Below are 20,703 nucleotides of genomic sequence, written 5' to 3' on the forward strand. Positions count from 1 at the left end.
TTTCAGGCTGAAACATCCACGTAATTTCAGCCGTTACGGACCCCCGCCGTGTGAACATACCCATAGGCCTGATTTACACGAGCGTGTGCGTTTTGCGCGCGCAAAAAACGCTGCGTTTTGCGTGCGCAAAAGGCACTTGACAGCTCCGTGTGTCATCCGTGTATGATGCGCGGCTGCGTGATTTTCGCGCAGCCGCCATCATAGAGATGAGGCTAGTCGACGCCCGTCACTGTCCAAGGTGCTGAAAGAGCTAACTGATCGGCAGTAACTCTTTCAGCACCCTCGACAGTGAATGCCGATCACATTATACACCAACCTGTGAATAAAGAAAGACGTTCAAACTTACCATGAACTGCATGCTTCCTCCAGTCCGGTCTCCCGGCCGTTGCCTTGGTGACGCGTCCCTCTCTTGTCATCCGGCCCCACCTCCCAGGATGACGCGGCAGGCCATGAGACCGCTGCAGCCTGTGATTGGCTGCAGCCTGTGCTTGGCCTGTGATTGGCTGGAGCTGTCACTTGGACTGAACTGTCATCCCGGGAGGTCGGACTGGAGGAAGGAGCCGGGACTTATCTGTAAGTCCGAACTTCTGTTTTTTTTTACACGTATATGTATATTGTGATCGAAAGTCACTGTCCATGGTGCTGAAACAGTTTAAGTCTTTCAGCACCGTGGGCAGTGACTGTCTCCTGACGTCGCGTACCCGAACATTTTTTGACGGGTTCGGTCAAAACGAGTTCGGCCGAACCCGGTGAAGTTCGGTGCGCTCATCTCTAATTTGACACTCCGTTTGGATGTTTGTAAACAGAAAAGCACGTGGTGCTTTTCTGTTTACATTCATCCTTTTGACAGCTCTTGCGCGAATCACGCAGTTCGCATGGAAGTGCTTCCGTGCGGCATGCGTGGTTTTCACGCACCCATTGACTTCAATGGGTGCGTGGATGCGCGAAAAACGCACGATTATAGAACATGTCGTGAGTTTTACGCAACGCACTCACGCTGCGCAAAATTCACGCATCGTCTAAACTGCCCCACAGAGTAATATAGGTGCGTACGACACGCGTGAAAAGCACGCGCGTATATTACGCTCGTGTAAATGAGGCCTTAGGGTATGTTCACAGGCGGAGTCAGAAACATCTGAAAATACAGCGCTGTTTTCAAGGGTAAACAGCTCCTGATTTTCAGATGTTTTTTGAGCCACTCGCGATTTTCGCTGCGTTTTTCGCAGCGTTTTTCACGGCCATTTTTGGAGCTTTTTTCAATAGAGTCAATGAAAAACGGCTCCAAAAACGTCCCAAGAAGTGACCTGCACTTCTTTTTCGCTGCCGTTTTTTTATGCAGCCGTTTTTTTAAACGACCGCGTAAAAAAACGGCCCATCGGAATAGAATGACATTTTTCCCATTGAAATCAATGGGCAGATGTTTGGAGGCGTTCTGGTTCCGATTTTTTTGGCCGTTTTTGACATCTTTGAACCATCAAATCACACCGAGATCTTTTACTCACTTATGAGCTCTCCTCACATCCAGGAGCATTTTTTCAGTCAATTCACATCCGCCTTTAAAAGCTATGTACGCCTTTGAATGGTGTTTTCCTTTTATTAAAACAATGTATTTTGTGATTTTAAGCACTTTTAAAAAAAAATGTACCTACAGTTTGTATGTCTTTTTTATACATAGAAGCTGTATTGTTCTCTCAAAGCCGATTCCGTCAGTCCAGCTGCACTGACTGCTCGGCTGAGAGTGGGTCCCGTGTGTCTCTGACATACAGGATCCCCCTAATATTGGTCACATCTCAGATGTACCAACACACACATACACCACACACTTTATGGAAAGCCACTCCTTATACAGGTTCTTAAACAGGTTATGACAACTGCTGCTCGGTACCTGTACGTGCAGGCAGGCATCAGTAGCAGCCTCATCGAAGACACTCGTGGATCTGAGACTCAACAGCTCAATGCTCAAAGTTTGATAATGTCATATATATTGATGTGCAGTTTCTCTGTGCTTGTCCTGTAGATATTACACGCGGACTATTTATCAGTTCCAGTTCCAGGATGCGCTCTGTAAAGCTGCTAACCATGTTGGTCCTCTGTACTCTTGTGACATCACTAACTCTACAAATGCAGGGAATAAACTACGGTACATGAAATATGCGCCTTTTTACAAACATAATTAAAAGTTATGGCCTAAACTTGTCTTCCTATATTCACCGAGATAAATATTTCGCAGGTCCATGTTGGAACTGGGAAACTCAAAGCCTTGGACTGAAGCTCTGGAGAGCATAACAGGGGAAACCAAGATGAATGCCCAGCCCCTGCTAAGCTATTTCCAACCGTTGTATGAATGGTTACAACAAAATAATACAGACCGTAATAGGACAGTTGGCTGGAATACTGCGTGGAAGCCATGTAAATCCATTTTTATTTTTTAATTATTGTCCGATAAATCTTGTACATTGAGTTTGGGGCTATACACAGACTGTTTGCAGTGATACAGCCGTGAAAGCAATAGTCATGTTTCATTTCAAATGAAGCAATGTCTTCCATAGCAACTCGGGCACAACTTTTTTCACACACCATGGCAGATTTTTTAAATAAAGTTAGACACGATAAGACTAGACGAGACAGGCCGGAAGTGGCACCAAATTTATCAAAATGGCATGCGCATAATGAAAAATTTGCCACAACTCAATAGACATGTTAGACATTTTTCTCTTCTTTATGCTACCTCATCATTGGTACACCATTCATGCCACCAAACGTGATGGAAACCACGACGAAGGCCAACAATGGCCTTGTAAACACAACCTCAGAAAATGTTTTTTAGTTCTGCCTATAGCAACCAATCAGATCACTACTTTCAGTGTCAAGCCTAATTTGGGAAAACTTAAAGCTGGAATCTGATTGTCTGTAATAGGTAACGCCGACAGTTTATATACTTGAGGTCCAAGTTATGCAAGTCATACATGTATATTACATTTTCATGTCACTATCAAATATATCAATAAAAAAGACATGGTATGAGAAAAGTTTTGCCACAATTCGCACGACAGATTCTATTCAAGCCTTTCGAGTTTGTTAGGATAACTGAATGCAAAGTTACTAAAATAATCTTTTTTTACGTCTACATTTTTAGACTCCAACAATGCAATCAAAGTCAGAATCAGTATCAAAGCTGCTCTAGGAGGGAATGCGGTAAGATGAGAACATTATTTGGAACAATGTTCAACTGTAAGAACATTACAGATCTGGGACTTTTTGTGTTATAATGTATAAAGTATTTTAATGGTAATCTCTATAGGGTATATATGTCACTTAGGAAATTATATTGGCTTTTTATCTTGCAGTATTTCACTACCATTGCTGTACAATAGAGATGTGGGTTTTTACAGCATTATTTGATACCCAATTATAGTTGTCATAAACTTGTGCAAAAAAAAAAAGAACATAATACATATTTGGGTGTAATTAGAAGTGAATAATATAGATGATAACATTGCACAAATAACAGTGATTTATAATCAATATACGAATATATTTTCTGACCAAAGCGATCCTGGTCTCCAATGGAAACTCTGTAACAAGGCTCCTCCATCTACCAGGTGCTATTTTTAATACTGGTGCCTTTGTGGCAGAGGGTTCTTTGGTCTTCTTCATGCACCAGGGACCACATGCGGCTGCTCCCTCTGGAACCCCTATAGCTACATCCCGTAAAGCTTTGTCCAAACAAATCAGTGTTTCCTATTGTAACTTGTTTTTTTTTTCACTTGACAGTACACGTGGGACAGCAGTGAGATGAATTTGTTTAGGTCAACAATTGCTTACGCCATGTCAAAATACTTTAAAACTGTGAAGAATCAGGTGATAGAGTTTACGTAAGTATTAACTTATTTTTCATTTTTTGGTTAACCTCTAGCAAGTTGCATCCTATACATACTGGTAGTGCAGTGCCAAAAGTAAACAAATCAATAGTCCAAGGTCAATTTATGAATGCCACTTTCAGATGGCTGTAATGCAGCCGCATTTTAATGTCTGTAATAAGGCTGCAACACAACAGCTCGACTGAACAAAACACCATCTAAATATTTAACATAAACTAAATAAGATCCCCACAGTCCTCTGATGATCCTAGTTCTGTTTAGCTGGACCACAAGTGGTCCAGGTGTTGCGGCCGTGATATAGCCTTAACCCCATCGCGCACCTGGACGTGCCATCACGTCCCGGTGCGGGGGGTGATGTTTGGAGTGCGCTTACACATTGAGCGAGCTCCAAATGCAGCGGGTGTCAGCGCTGCTCCTGGCCATTTAATAACTCAAATGCTGCGGTCATTTGCGACCGCAGCATCTGAGATGCTAAAAAGAGTGGGACGTCCCCCTCCGACAGCTCATTGTCGCCCCCACAACGTGATCAGGGGTTCCGATGGTTGTCATGGCAGCCCAGGGGTCTGATGAAGGCCCCCAGGACACCTCTGCCTTTGTTAAGCCCTGCCTGTGGCCAGAATTATTACAATATAGGGTTATTTAACGCGCAGAGTGAACGCCGTAAAAAAGAAACATTTTAAAATGCCAAAATGATTGTTTTTTGGTCAACTTAGCTCTAAAATAAACAGTGATCAAAAAGTTGTATGTACCAAAAAATGGTACCGATAAAAACTACTGCTTGTCCCGCAAAAAATAAGCTCTCACACCGCTCAATCGACCAAAAAATAAAAAATGTATACATTTATTTTTTTTCATTTTAAAGTAGTAAAATAGAAAAAAAAAATAGAAATTTGGGTTCTCAATTTTACCGCACAGTGAAAGCCGTAAAAACGTATACCAAAAAACAATGGAGGAATCACACTTTTTTCCAATTTTCCAAAAATAAGCCCTCACACCACTGCATTGACGGAAAAATAAAAAAGTTGTGGCTCTTGGAATGCGGGGAGTGAGAAATGAAAATGAAAGATCCAAAAATTAACATTACCCGGGCCAATGATCGGGAAATGAGCCTTCATATGAATACTGGTTCCCGATCAGCCGAAGAACAAGCAAATGCTCGTTCATCAGCTGATCTGCTCGTTTATGCAGAAATAAAAATTATCATTGTCGGCAGCTCATCTACCTGTGTAATCTGGGAGATGCGCTGCCGACATGATGAAAAAGTATGTAGACAAGCGATCAGAGTAACGATCGCTTGTCCCTATACACAAGTAAACATTGCTCCGCGTGAAAGAGCAAACGAGCGCCGATCAACGAGCGGTCTCATTAATCGGCACTCATTTACACGGCCCACGTTGGGTAGTGTAATAGGACCCTTACTATTTTTCCATGAACATTGTACAGGATACTGCTATAATTATATGGGACCTACTGTATATCATATAATTTTAGCTGTATTACCTATTTAGAATAATGTTGGAGGTGGACATTATAATTTGAACTAAGTTCTTATCTTCCTTTGTTATCTACATAAAAATAATTATATAAGGGAAAGGAATCTAGTTTGGGACATATGAAATTTTTTTTAATGTGAGACAACATATCACCAGATAATCGCTTGTATGATCTAATCTTTAATTTGTTTATTTCCTATATAGAGCTAAGGATGTCCAAATTTACGATGAAACTGAAAGAGTATCCTTCTATTTCTATGTTACCATGCCTAAGGAAATTGGAAACATAATACTGAAATCTGATGTGGAAGCAGCTGTTCGGTAAAGGATATTTTTGTTAGCTTGTTTAATAGAATACTGTAACAATATCTTGGTGTCTGGATAATATATAAATCTGGGGAATAACTTTTTGAATGTGCCAAAAATAAAAAAATAAGCATTTGTCAAACCATTTATTCAAATGCAAAGTGTCAATGTAGTGGTAATGAATTTACAACCTTAGTACTGTATAGGGTGGACATATAGAACTAGACTGAGGCATTCCAGGCACACAAGTAAATTGAAGTCAATAGCTAGTCAAAAATGTAAAAATCAGTTTTGGATAGACACTAGACCTCCCAACTAAACTCTCTACCCTCCAGCTATCCTGCCGGGCTATTACACACACAGCTGATCATACATAATTGTTTAGCTCCATTGACCACAATTCATGCAGACAGAAACCTTTCGACCTTATCCAATTGTATTGGCAATTCATGGCCACCCCTGAGAAAAAATAAAAAGTAAAAATACTGTAGTGTTTATAATGTTTTACATCGAATAACTACGTTTTATATATATAATCTTATGTACCCTAATCTACTTTATGAACAGGTTGTCAAAAGAACGAATCAATAGTGCTTTCCTACTCAATGAAGACTCCTTGGAATTTTTGGGTATTCCACCAACATTATCGGCCCCTGCTGAACAGTCTGTCACAGTGTGGCTAGTAGTTTTCGGTGTATTGGCTGGGCTACTAGTTATTGCTCTGGTTGTTCTACTTGTGCTTGGCCAAAGAGACAGGAAAATGTAAGTTGTAGAAACGATATAAACAAAGTGTTCATATTGAAAGATCTATGGAGATGCACTATTCTGAACTCTTCGTCTTTGAACTAGAGGGATTCTGACATTTTCTGTCCCAACATTTCATGTAAGGAACCGTCTATTTAAAGATTTCAATTTAAAGATAAATTCCTGTTTAAATAGAGCAGTGTATATAGCTTGATGATCAACATTACACGTGCATTTCATGAATCTTTTGGATTGTATTTAAATCCCTGCTTACTGTGGGCTAAAGGGTCCAGTTGGCCGTTTCAACCATTGATTGACAGCCTTCCCTGCATAAGTGTGCATACAGAAATAGCTGCTAATCACTGAATAGAACCGCCACAGTGGGCAGGTATTTAATTAAATAAATTGAAGGCTATTCTGATCCTTTTTCTCACAAAACTATACATCAATCTGATCAGCTCCCCCTGCTCTATAATATGCTGTGATCAGATGGGACAACATGTTTGACATCACAGGTTCCCTTTAATGTGAGCTAGCAGGCTTGTAGAAACAGTGACCGTGACCGGGCCGCAGCTCCACTGTTTCTGTATTATGGCAGACAAAAATAATAAAGGCCTGTTAGCGGAAAGGTCGGTAGCACAAACGTATGAACTTTGAAGGGAAAGGGGTCACAAAGTTGCTGCACATTAGGACCCTTGAGCACTTTGAATTTTTTATTTTTTACTGGGAGTACACTTTAAAATAAATGTTTTAAAATAAAAAATATCAGTGCTATTACTACTGCTGCTACTACTACTACTACTACTACTACTACTACTACTACTACTAGTATTACCACAAATACCTCCAATAATTATACACACATGCTTATTTCTATCTCTTATTTGTACAAAGCCATAATATAGCACCTGTAGCCATCTATGAGGTCATACTTTACCTTAATATTCCTCTTATTTCATACGGAGACATACCGAGAATTTTTCTGCTGGATTATTGTGTACCAACAGATAAAACAAAATGGCATGACCTCTTGTGGAGCTATTCTTTGTCATGCAAAGGTACCATAGTATGGCACATGGAGTACTTAAAGCTCCGTAATTTGAAGGTGTAGGGAATCCGTGTGCCTCCAAACAAGTTCCATGAACACGACTCGGCCCATTGTGACTAATTTATGAGCTAATACCCCCCACAATGTGTGTGTGGCCAAATGTTTGACGTTAGACTTGCTGCAGTTGACTTCAACTGGCCTATGATGTAACTGGTGGAACAACCCAAATCAACAGGCTGGTTGTCCCACTACTTGTCTGTTACTGTGTAGCTTAATCTATGGTTTTAGTCAAACATATAATCTGCATTCGATGCATGTATTACAATACTGACATGTCTTTGTATTTCCTGAAAGGAAAAGAAAAGCTGATAGAGAGAAAGAGATCCAGTCTAAAGATGACAACGTTTCTGAGATTTTGGTTGGAACCATGGCTGAAACTGATAGAAGTTTACCAGTTGCAACATATGAAAGTGCGGGACTACAGAATAACGCCTATGAAGATCTAGATGACCCCCAAACAGCATTCTAAGCCATTTAGTTATTTGGAGACATTAAACCTTTCTATAGGAAGTTGTTTAGAGATTATGAAACAAACACCTGCTCATCTTTACCTGTATGTAACCAACTATGGTGGAGCATCTTAAGGTGACAAATTCTGAGATAGAGGAACCACTGGCAGAACATTGTCAGAAGATGCTTATCAGAAACGTGTGCATTGTCTTACCATGCTGCCAGGGTTGTTTGAGAACTTAAATCACATAATTATAACCCATCTCAGCTGATACACTGTGAAGAACACAATTTAATGGTGGCTTTCATGTAACGGCACTTTCCCTGTTCTATAATAACCCAACTTATCGAAGATTCAATGCTTACTTGTACATATAAAGATGCAATCTTAAACACAATGTTATTTAATTACAAATGTAACATTTTGTTACATTACTTGTATTCATGAATTATAATAAAACCTGTAATTCACTTATTCATTCTTTTTTTTTTAAGTTTTCATATAGTGGTCAAACTTTATATGCTACGAAAAACAAAGATAAATCAAATCCAGTAATGTACACAGTAGAGCAAAAATCTGCAGTCCTGACACAAAAAAGTCTGAATGGATAGCGCCCATTTTAGGGATCGCCAGAGTATCCTATATTAGGCAAGCAGTGGCTATAAACCCAAGAACTATGAGGCTTATTAGAGGGGTTCTCCGCTTTGATAACCCCTACTTGTTAAAAGGGTCTCCTGACAATAAACTGATCACTAAGTGTCCCCCTGCTGAGAGCCCCATATCTGCTGTAATTGGTGGGGAAACCTTGCAGTAAGTGTCCAAATTCCCTGCAGCGCCACCACAGGAGAAGGGCAAATTGTGCATTGTAAAAAAGAAACAAAACCTTGTCTGATGAATGATTCCCTTTACTTCAATTTAATGATTTTACGTTTGTCAGCTTTAATGCTGAACTTCAGTGACCAATGGTGGGGGACATATTCTGCAAACCCTGTCTTGGGCACTGGGGAAACTTTTCAAACCAATAATGATATTCTGATAAAAAAAATGTACACAAATTACCGCGACTCGGAAATTCTGTGAATATTATGCAATATGCAATAAATGGGGGTTTCCAGGTACTAGGAAATTGTACCTCTGCCTGTGGTGCAATAGTCTCAACTTGCCCATTCTGAAGGATCACTTCACTGCATGCTGCAATACTGACTGGAACTGTGACACAAAAGTATCTTTAGAATTTAATAATCTGCCGATGGACAATGCCTACATATCCTGTAGTACCATCTCTGTTTAGCCCTGTGCTTCCTGCTGTTTGTGTCTTCACCAATATGAGATCTACAAAAATCTCAGAGAAGCAGTGTGGTCTTAATGAGATACAGCAAACTGGTGAACTATTATAGCCAGCCAGCACGGCCAGTTTTATAGAAAATTATACTCTGGGCAACAAGCAAAGTAAGCCCTCCAGATTGCCATTTTAAACATAAATTTAAAAGCTGCATATATAAAATAATAACAATTTACAATGCCTAAATAACAAAATACTGTCATTCAATGCCCAAATAGGACTGCCATTCATTGTTCAAATAATACTGCCATACAATGCCTAAATAACACTGCCATACAATGCCTAAATAATACTGCCATACAATGCCTAAATAATACTGCCATACAATGCCTAAATAATACTGCCATACAATGCCTAAATAATACTGCCATACAATGCCTAAATAATACTGCCATACAATGTCCACATAATGCTGCCATACAATGTCCACATAATGCTGCATATACAGCCTGAAATATATATCACCATGTAGGTCAGTGCAGATCAGCAGACAGAGATAATTCAATTCTCTCTATTGTTGGACACCCTACTCGACCACTGGTACTCAGAGGTGTAGCTAAAGGCTCATGGGCTCTCAATGAACTTGCCCCTCCAGCCATCACCCATTACGACAAATACTGTGTGTGTGTGTGAGTGTGTGTGTGTGTGTGTGTGTGTGTGTGTGTGTGTGTGTGTATATATATATGTATATATATGACATAGATTTATATATATATATATATATATATATATATACACTACTGTTCAAAAGTTTGGGGTCACCCAGACAATTTTGTGTTTTCCAAGAAAACTCACACTTATATTTATCAAATGAGTTGCAAAATGACTAGAAAATATAGTCAAGACATTGACAAGGTTAGAAATAATGATTTTTATTTAAAATAATAATTTTCTCCTTCAAACTTTGCTTTCGTCAAAGAATGCTCCATTTGCAGCAATTACAGTATTGCAGACCTTTGGCATTCTAGCTGTTAATTTGCTGAGGTAATCGGGAGAAATTTCACCCCATGCTTCCAGAAGCCCCTCCCACAAGTTGGATTGGCTTGATAGGCACTTCTTGCGTACCATACGGTCAAGCTGCTCCCACAACAGCTCTATGGGGTTGAGATCTGGTGACTGCGCTGGCCACTCCATTACAGAGAGAATACCAGCTGCCTGCTTCTTCCCTAAATAGTTCTTGCATAATTTGGAGGTGTGCTTTGGGTCATTGTCCTGTCGTAGGATGAAATTGGCTCCAATCAAGCGCTGTCCACAGGGTATGGCATGGCGTTGCAAAATGGAGTGATAGCCTTCCTTATTCAAAATCCCTTTTACCTTGTACAAATCTCCCACTTTACCAGCACCAAAGCAACCCCAGACCATCACATTACCTCCACCATGCTTGACAGATGGCGTCAGGCACTCTTCCAGCATCTGTTCAGCTGTTCTGCGTCTCACAAATGTTCTTCTGTGTGATCCAAACACCTCAAATTTCGATTCGTCTGTCCATAACACTTTTTTCCAATCTTCCTCTGTCCAATGTCTGTGTGCTTTTGCCCATATTAATCTTTTCCTTTTATTAGCCAGTCTCAGATATGGCTTTTTCTTTGCCACTCTGCCCTGAAGGCCAGCATCCCGGAGTCGCCTCTTCACTGTAGACGTTGACAATGGCGTTTTGCGGGTACTTTTTAATGAAGCTGCCAGTTGAGGACCTGTGAGGCGTCTATTTCTCAAACTAGAGACTCTAATGTACTTGTCTTGTTGCTCAGTTGTGCAGCGGGGCCTCCCACTTCTCTTTCTACTCTGGTTAGATCCTGTTTGTGCTGTCCTCTGAAGGGAGTAGTACACACCGTTGTAGCAAATCTTCAGTTTCTTGGCAATTTCTCGCATGGAATAGCCTTCATTTCTAAGAACAAGAATAGACTGTCGAGTTTCACATGAAAGCTCTCTTTTTCTAGCCATTTTGGGAGTTTATTCGAACCCACAAATGTAATGCTCCAGATTCTCAACAAGCTCAAAGGAAGGTCAGTTTTATTGCTCCTCTAAACAGCAAAACTGTTTACAGCGGTGCTAACATAATTGCACAAGGATTTTAAAGTGTTTTCTAATCATCCATTAGCCTTCTAACACAGTTAGCAAACATAATGTACCATTAGAACACTGGAGTGATGGTTGCTGGAAATGGGCCTCTATACACCTATGTAGATATTGCATTAAAAACCAGACGTTTGCAGCTAGAATAGTCATTTAGCACATTAACAATGTATAGAGTGTATTTCTGATTAATTTAATGTTATCTTCATTGAAAAAAACTGTGCTTTTCTTTCAAAAATAAGGAAATTTCTAAGTCACCCTAAACTTTTGAACGGTAGTGTATATATATACTTATTATCTGTCGTGCTGAGCAGTTATTTATAAGTTTACTTATTTTTATGTATCTATTTTTTATTTATTTATGGTTTGTCATGCTAAGACCCTGTTCACACTGTTTTTTGGCACTGTTTTTGACATGGAAACCGCGCCAAAAAACGTCTGAAAACGCCTGCCATTGATTTCTTGGGAAAACGAAGTGTCATGCTCTTTCTTCAAGCGTTTCCATCTCTGAACCCCCCCCACCATTGACATTAATAATGTGCTCAATAGCCGTGGCCGAAAACGCGGCAAAAAATGTGGTAAAGAGAGTAAAGGCAGGTCAAAATCTGCCTCAAAATTCCTGAAGGAATTTTGAGGCAGATTTTTCCGCCTGCAAAACATTCTGTGTGAGCAGGGCCTGAGGGTCTATTTACACTGCGTTTGAAGGCTAACAAAGCGAGAGGTCAGGGCAGTTGGCAGACGATTGTTATGGTTAACAGGAAAAAGGTCAGGGCAGGCGGCAGACAGGGATGGTCAAGTTGTATCAGAATCAGTAACAGTAAATCCCTCCTAAATATTCCACAATCAACTATGAGTAGTATCATTGCAAAGTTCAAGTGTTTAGGAACCACAGCAACTCAGACATGAAGTGGCAGACCTCGTAAACTTATCGAGCGGGGTCAACGTGTGTTGAGGTGCATAGTGCATAAAAATCGCCAATGCTCTGCTGACTCAATAACTGCAGATTTCCAAACCTCCTCTGGAATTAACATCCACACAAAAACTTTGCTCCGGGAGTGTCTTGGCATGGGTTTCTATGGCCAAGCAGCTGCATGCAATCCTTACATCACCAAGCACGATGCCGATGGGGTGGTGTAAGGCACGCCACTACTGGTCTCTGGAGCATTGGAAATACATTTGTGCCAATGCCAATTTTCTACTTTAAGGCTGGCCATACACACAAGATACTTTAAGCAGAGGCGTAGCTAGGTTCTCCAGCATCCGGGGCAAAGATTCAGTTTGGCGCCCCCCCCCCAACCTCTTTTCCGACATCTCCTTCCCCCTCGCCGTGTTTGTTTTCTCTACCAATCGACGTGTCATTTCTTTTTATGTAACGCGAGCATAAAAATATTTGTACATTTCACAAGCAATATGGTTCTATACACAACACCAGAACCAAGCTCAGTACATATATACAACACCAGCACAAATACAGCTCAATTTAGTGCAACCCCTGCCGTATAGGTGTGTACGGCGTAAAACTACAGCTCCCAGCATGGCCCGAACAATGGTAAGGAGTTGCTGTTTCACAAAAAATAAATCCTATCATAATCATCTCGCTGCAGATCATACAGTGACTACATTACTGATTAGAGGCAGAATAAACATTTACATTAAGTGACTCACCGGTGATGTCTCAGATTCTAGTTCTTTTCTTCTCCCTCCGGTCCAGACATCTATGATGAATTATCCCGGTCACAGCCCATTTCTGCAGTTTGCCGCTCAGATGTCTTCAGCTTCTCACTTTTCCAACATTTCTGCACCTATAAATAAATATAAAGTTATCATTATACCACACACTACGCCCCTAAATATAATAGCGCCATACACTGCACCTCTAATTATGATAGCACCATACACCGTGTCCTACACACACTTTGCCCCCTGTAGATAGTGCCTGCCATAGAGCCCCTGTAGATAGTGCCCCCATATAGACCACCCCTGTATATAGTGTCCCACAAATAACTCCCCCTATAGTGCTCTACAGATAGCCCACCCCTGTATATAGCCCCCTGTAGATATAGCCCACCCCTGTATATAGAGCTCTACAGATAGCCCAACAATGTATGTAGCCCCCTGTAGATATAGTCCACCCCTGTATATAGTGCTCCACAGATAGCCCACCCCTGTATATACTATATACAAGGGTGGGCTATCTGTGGAGCACTATATACAGGGGTGGACTATATGTACAAGGGGGCTATATACAGGGGTGGGCTTTCTGTGGAGCACTATAGGGGGAGCTATTTGTGGGATACTATATACAGGGGTGGGCTATATCTACAGGGGGACTATATACAGGGGTGGGCTATATCTACAGGGGGGCTATATCTACAGGGGGGCCATATCTACAGGGGGACCATATCTACAGGGGGACCATATCTACAGGGCTGGGCTATACACAGGGCTGCTATATCTACAGGGTTGGGCTATACACAGGGGGGCTATATCTACAGGGGTGGGCTATACAAAGGGGGGCTATATCTACAGAGGGGGGCTATATACAGGGGGAATATATCTACAGGGCTGGGCTATATACAGGGCGACTATATCTACAGGGGGGCTATTTCTACAGGGGGGGCTATATCTACAGGGGGGGCTATACACAGGGCTGCTATATCTACAGGGCTGGGCTATACACAGGGCTGCTATATCTACAGGGGTGGGCTATACACGGGGGCTATATCTACAGGAGTGGGCTATATCTACAGAGGGGGGGCTATATACAGGGGGAATATATCTACAGGGGGGCTATATCTACAGGGCTGGGCTATATACAGGGCGACTATATCTACAGGGGGGCTATATCTACAGGGGGGCTATATCTACAGGGGGGCTATATACTGGAGTGTGCTGTCTATGGAGCACCATATACAGGGGTGGGCTATATCTACAGGGGTGGGCTATATACTATATAGCCCCCCTGTAGCTATAGCCCACCCCTGTATATGGTGCTCTATAGACAGCCCACTCCAGTATATAGCCCCCCTGTAGATATAGTTGCCCAGTATATAGCCCAGCCCTGAAAATATAGCCCCCCTGTAGATATATTCCCCCTGTATATAGCCCACCCCTGTATATAGCCCCCCCTCTTTAGATATAGCCCCCCCCTGTAGATATAGCCCCCCTCTGTAGATATAGCCCCCCTGTAGATATATTCCCATTCTGTAGATATAGCCCACCTGTAGATATATTCCCCCTGTATATAGCCCAGCCCTGTAGATATAGTTCCCCTGTAGATAGACACCCCCGTAGACAAAGTCCCCCCTCCCCCGCAGATACAGCCGCACAGTTCTATTACATTTAAAAAATAAAAATATTCAAACTCACCTTATTCCCGCTCCCACGCCGTCCGGCAGCCATGGAGACCTGCTCTCTTCTGAGCAGGTCTCCAGGGGGTTGAACACAGCGTCTATGAAAGGCGCTGATTGGCTGGGCAGGATGAATTTCCCTGCCAGTCAGTCAGCGCCTTTCATCGACGGAAGTGTCACTGGTACAAAAGGTACCAGTCGCTTCATTCGTGGAGATGCGCTGAATGGCCGGGCACGGAACGTGCCCGGTCATTAATTGCTTCTAATTGTACCTGTGTCCTTGCAACACAGGTACAATTATAGTGCAGGAGGAGGTGGCGCTGGCGCCCCCCTCTGAACTGCCCCCGGGGCACGTGCCCCGCTTGCCCCCCCCCTAGCTACGCCCCTGCTTTAAGGCTGGCCATACACACAAGATACTTTAAGGCTGGCCATACAAACAGATGTCAGTGCATGCTGGGAGTTTTAGTCTTGCAATAGCTGGCAAATGGCAGGTTGTAGATCCACATATATCTGTCAACAAGTTGCAACAAAGCAATTTATCCCATTTGAGCATTAAAGGGGTTTTCTCAGTAAGCACATTTATCACCTATCCACAGAATAGGTGATAAATGTGTGATCGCCAGGGGCCCCACCACTGGAACCCCCACGATCACTAGAAAGGAAGTCCTGAATAGCTGTTTCTGTTGTCCCCATAGAGATTGAATGGAGCAACAGTGCATATGCATGACAACTGGTCCATTCAAAATCCTCCTCAATGAGATCGTGCAGTGAGAACCCCCATTGTAGTGATCGTTGGGGGTCCTAGTGGTTTGGCCCCCAGCGATCACACATTTATCACCTATCCACAGGATAGGTGATAAATGTGCTTAGTAGGAAATGTACAACAGGTTAAGGCATTTGGACATCAAGGCTACCATGGACGCATTAGCAGAGCCCGCGGGAGCATTTAGACATTCCAGAGTCATAGGAACTCCATCGGCTTATATATAGCGCCTCCTTATGGCGCTTCATTACACATATACTCTTCTCTTGAAGCAATAATTATAGAGAATACATCAGTAACATGACATGTAACGAAGCAGGAGGCCATTTTTTTCTGTTAGAATCACAAAAAATTGTACAAAAGAAACTCCAAAATAAATCAGAGGTATAGAAAGGTACAGCACGGGTACCGGGTTATCATGGCTTCATACAACCTCTGAGTTATACACAACATGGCATCTATGGGCTGTATGAAGCCATAATATGTCATATACATGAGGCCTTACACACACACACACACACACACACACACACACACACACACACACACACACACACACACACACACACACACAGAGCAGTAGAGGAAAGGGGAAAAGGCGGCATGGGATATAACCCTGCATAACAATGTACCATGTACCATGCCTCCTAACTTCTTGGATGGTCAAAGAAGGAAACTTATTGTGTGATCCTTCTTTCTTGAATATTTATTTGCTTCAATAGCTTTTTATTTACACATTACCATAACAATCATCTGAATATAAACATTTGTATGGTCCAAATTGCATCAATGAAATAATCTGCACATTGTGCTCTAACGTGCTGCTAAGAAGCAGATATATGCTTTCTGCAGCAATATAGTCATTTTATTAATGCAAATGTATTCATCAGGTGGAAAAGTGGGACATTTAAATGTTTTGTCTCAAAAAAATAACCTCTGTGCATAAGTTTTATTATGACATATGTACAGATGTAGCAATCATTATCTTTATAACTGGCCCACCACGCTATAAGGTATTCTGTGAATAAGGCCTTCGGTGCAGACTATACTTTATTTTTCCCTCCTGACGAAGGGTGCAAAACGCGCGTTGAGGTGTTTTCTCCTAGGACTCTGTCAGCAGCCATTATGCCAGCCACAGGTAATTGAACCATTGGGTACAATGTTTTTTTAATGTGACCTTGTATTTACATTATTGACCCATCATATATGTATGTTTTGGGTTTTGCAAGGGGATTGGGACTGTGACGTTTTCCCTAAACATTTGTGAGCCTTTTACATATTGTACAATAGACTAACTTTAATTGCATTTTTGGTATACAGCTAATGGCCTCAGAGGATTCTATTTTAATTATGTCTTAATCTTTGTATATATATTTGTTTTCTTGGCGGTATCCATGTCTATGGACTGATAAAATATGGTTTTGGACATCATGTGGTCATATTGATGTGTATTACTACTTTTGAAGTGGAGACATATATTGGTTTATATATACTTTTTTTCCACTTTATCACAACATAAAACACAAGCTGCACATTTCATGTCAATAGTTTATTATGTAATAAAACATAATAATATGTATTTTTTTTTTTTACTGTAATTTCCTGTCACTACTAATGTCAATGTATAGAATTTTTGTTTATGGACCATCTGCAGTTTTTTAAATTGTTATTGCTTTATTGTTCCTCTCAACCAGAAGTCATTGATAGATGTTGTACAACATTCACAAGATAAGAGATTGCTTAAACCCTGGGGTATTGCCATAATCGGGAGAAATTGGTTTTAAAATGTTGGGTTGCTTTTACCCCTTTATTCCTTGTAAAAATGTAAAATGTCTTATGTTTTATCTGAAAAAAATGTAGCTTTTCAATTTCATGGCCTAATTCCACTAAATTCAGCAAAAAACCTGTGGGGTCAAAATGCTCACTATACCCATCGATAAATTACTTCACGGGTGTAGTTTCCCAAACGGGGTCAATTTTGGGGGGTTTCCACTGATTTAGTCCCGCAGGGGCTTTGCAAATGTGACATGACGCAAAAAACCATTCCAGCAAAATTATGAGCTCCAAACGCCAAATAGCGTTCTTTCCCTTCTAAGCCCTGCCGTGGGTCCAAACAGCAGTTTATTACCACATATGGGCTATTGCTGTGCTCAGAAGAGGTTGCTTTACAAATGTTGGGGTGCTTTTTCTCCTTTATTTATGGTGAAAATGGAAAAATGAGCTAAAACTACGTTTTATTAGAAAAAATTTAGATTTTCATTTTCATGGCCTCATTCCACAAAAGTCAGCAAAAAACCTGTGGCGTCAAAATGCTCACTATACCCCTCGATAAAATTCTTTGAGGGGTGTAGTTTCCAAAATGGTGTCACTTTTGGAAGGTTTCACTGATTTGGTCCCTCAGGGGTTTTGCAAATGCGACATGGCACCCGAAAACCATTGCAGCAAAACTTGAAATTAAAAAAGCCAAATGGTGCTCCTTCCCTTCTGAGACCTTTGGTGTGTCCAAACAGCAGTTTATTACCACATATGGGGTATTGCCATAATCTAGATAAATTGCTTTTCAAATGTTGGGGTGTTTTTTCTCCTTTATGCCTTGTAAAAATTGAAAACATCTGCGTTTTATTGGAAACAAATTTAGATTTTCATTTTCACGGCTTCATTCCACTAAATTCAGAAAAAAAACTGCGGGGTCAAAATACTCACTATACCCCTCGATAAATTCCTTGAGGGGTGTAGTTTACCAAATGGTGTCTTTTTGGGTGTCTTTTTGGGGTGTTTTCACTGTTTTGGAATCAAAAGGCCTCTTCAAATCGGACATGGTGCCTAAAATATATTCAAATAAAAAGAAGGCCCCAAAATCCTCTAGGTGCTCCTTTGCTTCTGAGGCCTGTGTTTCAGTCCATTAGCACACTAGGACCACATGTGGGATATTTAAAAAAAAAAAAAAGCATAATCTGGGCAACAAATATTGAGTTGCATTTCTCTTGTAAAACCGTCTGTGTTACAGAAAAAAAAAGGTTAAAAAATGAATTTCTGCAACAAAAAAAAATAATTTGTCAATTTCATCTCTGCTTTGCTGTAATTCTTGTATTCTTGTGAAACGCTTAAAGGGTTAATAAACTTTATAAATGCTCTTTTGAATACTTTGAGGGGTTTTGTTTTTAAAATGAGGCAATCTATGGGGGTTGGCATTGTACGGGCCCCTAAAAACCACTTCACAACTGAACTGGCCCCTGTAAAAATATTCTTTTGAAATTTTCTTGAAAATGTGAGAAATTTCTGCTAAAGTTCTAAGCCTTGTAACGTCCTAGAAAAATAAAAGAATGTTCTAAAAACGATGCCAATCTAAAGTAGACATATGGGTGATGTTAATTAGCATTTATTTTGTGTGGTAGAACTATCTGTCTAAGGGCTTATATACGTCCATGCTATGCGCGTCGCACGGACCTATGTAAGTGAATGGGGCCGTTCACACAGCGTATGTGCGCTGCGTAAAACTCACGACATGTCCTATATTTGCCCATGTTTCGCGCAGCACGCACCCATTGAAGTCAATGGGTGCGTGCAAATCGCGCTCGGCACTCGGAAGCACTTCCGCGTGATGCGCGCTACAGAAGTAAAGACTATGAATGAAAACAGAAATCCCCTCGTGTGTTTCTGTTTGCAAACATAAAAACAGTGTCATCATGATGCCGGCTGCGTGAAAAACACGCAGCCACACACCATATGCTGATGCCACATGGACATTTTGCGTGCAAATCTCAGCGTTTTTTGCGCGCGCAAAACGCACACGCTCGTGTGAATTTACATTTAGAAAAATGCTAATTTTTGCAATTTTTCTCTACATTTTGGTGCTTTTCACAATAAAATACTGAATGTATCGACCAAATTTTATCACTGTTTTGCAGGTGAATTGTGGCCACAAAAACACATTCGTGTGCATGGGGCCTCAGTGGGTCTTTTCCCAGGTTTGGGCAAGGTGGTTATAGTAGCAGCTATATTATTAGGAGAAATTTGATTATTGGAAATTTAAATATCATAAGACACGTAGGACGCACTGACACAGAACCCGGCAGTGCCACTGAACTGACGGATTCAGGTCTCAGCACTCGATACAGCGGCTCTGGATACTGGATGCCATGCAAATGTATCTCAAAAAGTAAAAATAATTACTAATAAAAAGTAAATGAAAAAGTTGCACAAAACACAATAATAGACATATATATATATACACACACATACATAAAGATTTCAAAGGTGTAGAAAGCCTTTATAGAATTGAATGTCTGCATTATAATACTGACTTCCCTATGACATTATACGGTTCTCTATTCCAATCTGAACGCCGTCTAGCAAGTAAATAGTTACAACACTTAGGGTATGTTCACACGGCCTATTTACGGACGTAATTCGGGCGTTTTTGCCCCGAATTACGCCCGAAAATAGCGCCTCAATAGCGCTGACAAACATCTGCCCATTGAAAGCAATGGGCAGACGTTTGTCTGTTCACACGAGGCGTATATTTACGCGCCGCTGTCAAATGACGGCGCGTAAATAGACGCCCGCGTCAAAGAAGTGACCTGTCACTTCTTTGGCCGTAATTGGAGCCGCTATTCATTGACTCCAATGAATAGCAGCGCTAATTACGGGCGTAATTGACGTGGCGTTCAAGCGCCTGCACCTGCCGGTACGGCTGAAATTACGGGGATGTTTTCAGGCTGAAACATCCCCGTAATTTCAGCCGTTACGGACCCCCGCCGTGTGAACATACCCTCAGGGTATGTGCACACACACTAATTACGTCCGTAATTGACGGACGTATTTCGGCCGCAAGTCCCGGACCGAACACAGTGCAGGGAGCCGGGCTCCTAGCATCATAGTTATATACGATGCTAGGAGTCCCTGCCTCGCTGCAGGACAACTGTCCCGTACTGTAATCATGTTTTCAGTACGTGACAGTTGTCCTGCAGCGAGGCAGGGACTCCTAGCATCGTATATAACTATGATGCTAGGAGCCCGGCTCCCTGCACTGTGTTCGGTCCGGGATTTGCGGTCGAAATACGTCCGTCAACTACGGACGTAATTAGTGTGTGTGCACATACCCTTATGTTTCAGTTCTGTGCTGGATACTTGGTTACCATAGCAACTTAGCCTCTCTCTGATTGGTTCCTTTGACCGGCAGTCAGCGAGAG

General features: G+C 41.4%; 1 protein-coding gene across 1 annotated transcript in view; it reads left to right on the top strand.

Moving 5' to 3' along the window:
• The window catches only part of ACE2 (angiotensin converting enzyme 2), a 48,132-nt gene extending 39,772 nt beyond the window's left edge, over positions 1-8,360 (top strand). The window contains exons 12-18 of the mRNA XM_075850883.1: positions 2,018-2,140; positions 2,231-2,409; positions 3,137-3,195; positions 3,775-3,875; positions 5,579-5,695; positions 6,248-6,442; positions 7,827-8,360. Coding sequence (XP_075706998.1) covers positions 2,018-2,140; positions 2,231-2,409; positions 3,137-3,195; positions 3,775-3,875; positions 5,579-5,695; positions 6,248-6,442; positions 7,827-8,001 — 949 coding nt within the window. The 3' untranslated portion in view covers positions 8,002-8,360. The remainder of the gene's footprint in view (positions 1-2,017; positions 2,141-2,230; positions 2,410-3,136; positions 3,196-3,774; positions 3,876-5,578; positions 5,696-6,247; positions 6,443-7,826) is intronic.
• The last annotated feature ends 12,343 nt before the right edge of the window (positions 8,361-20,703 follow it).

Source organism: Rhinoderma darwinii, chromosome 2, assembly GCF_050947455.1.
Source record: "Rhinoderma darwinii isolate aRhiDar2 chromosome 2, aRhiDar2.hap1, whole genome shotgun sequence".
NCBI lineage: Eukaryota > Metazoa > Chordata > Amphibia > Anura > Rhinodermatidae > Rhinoderma > Rhinoderma darwinii.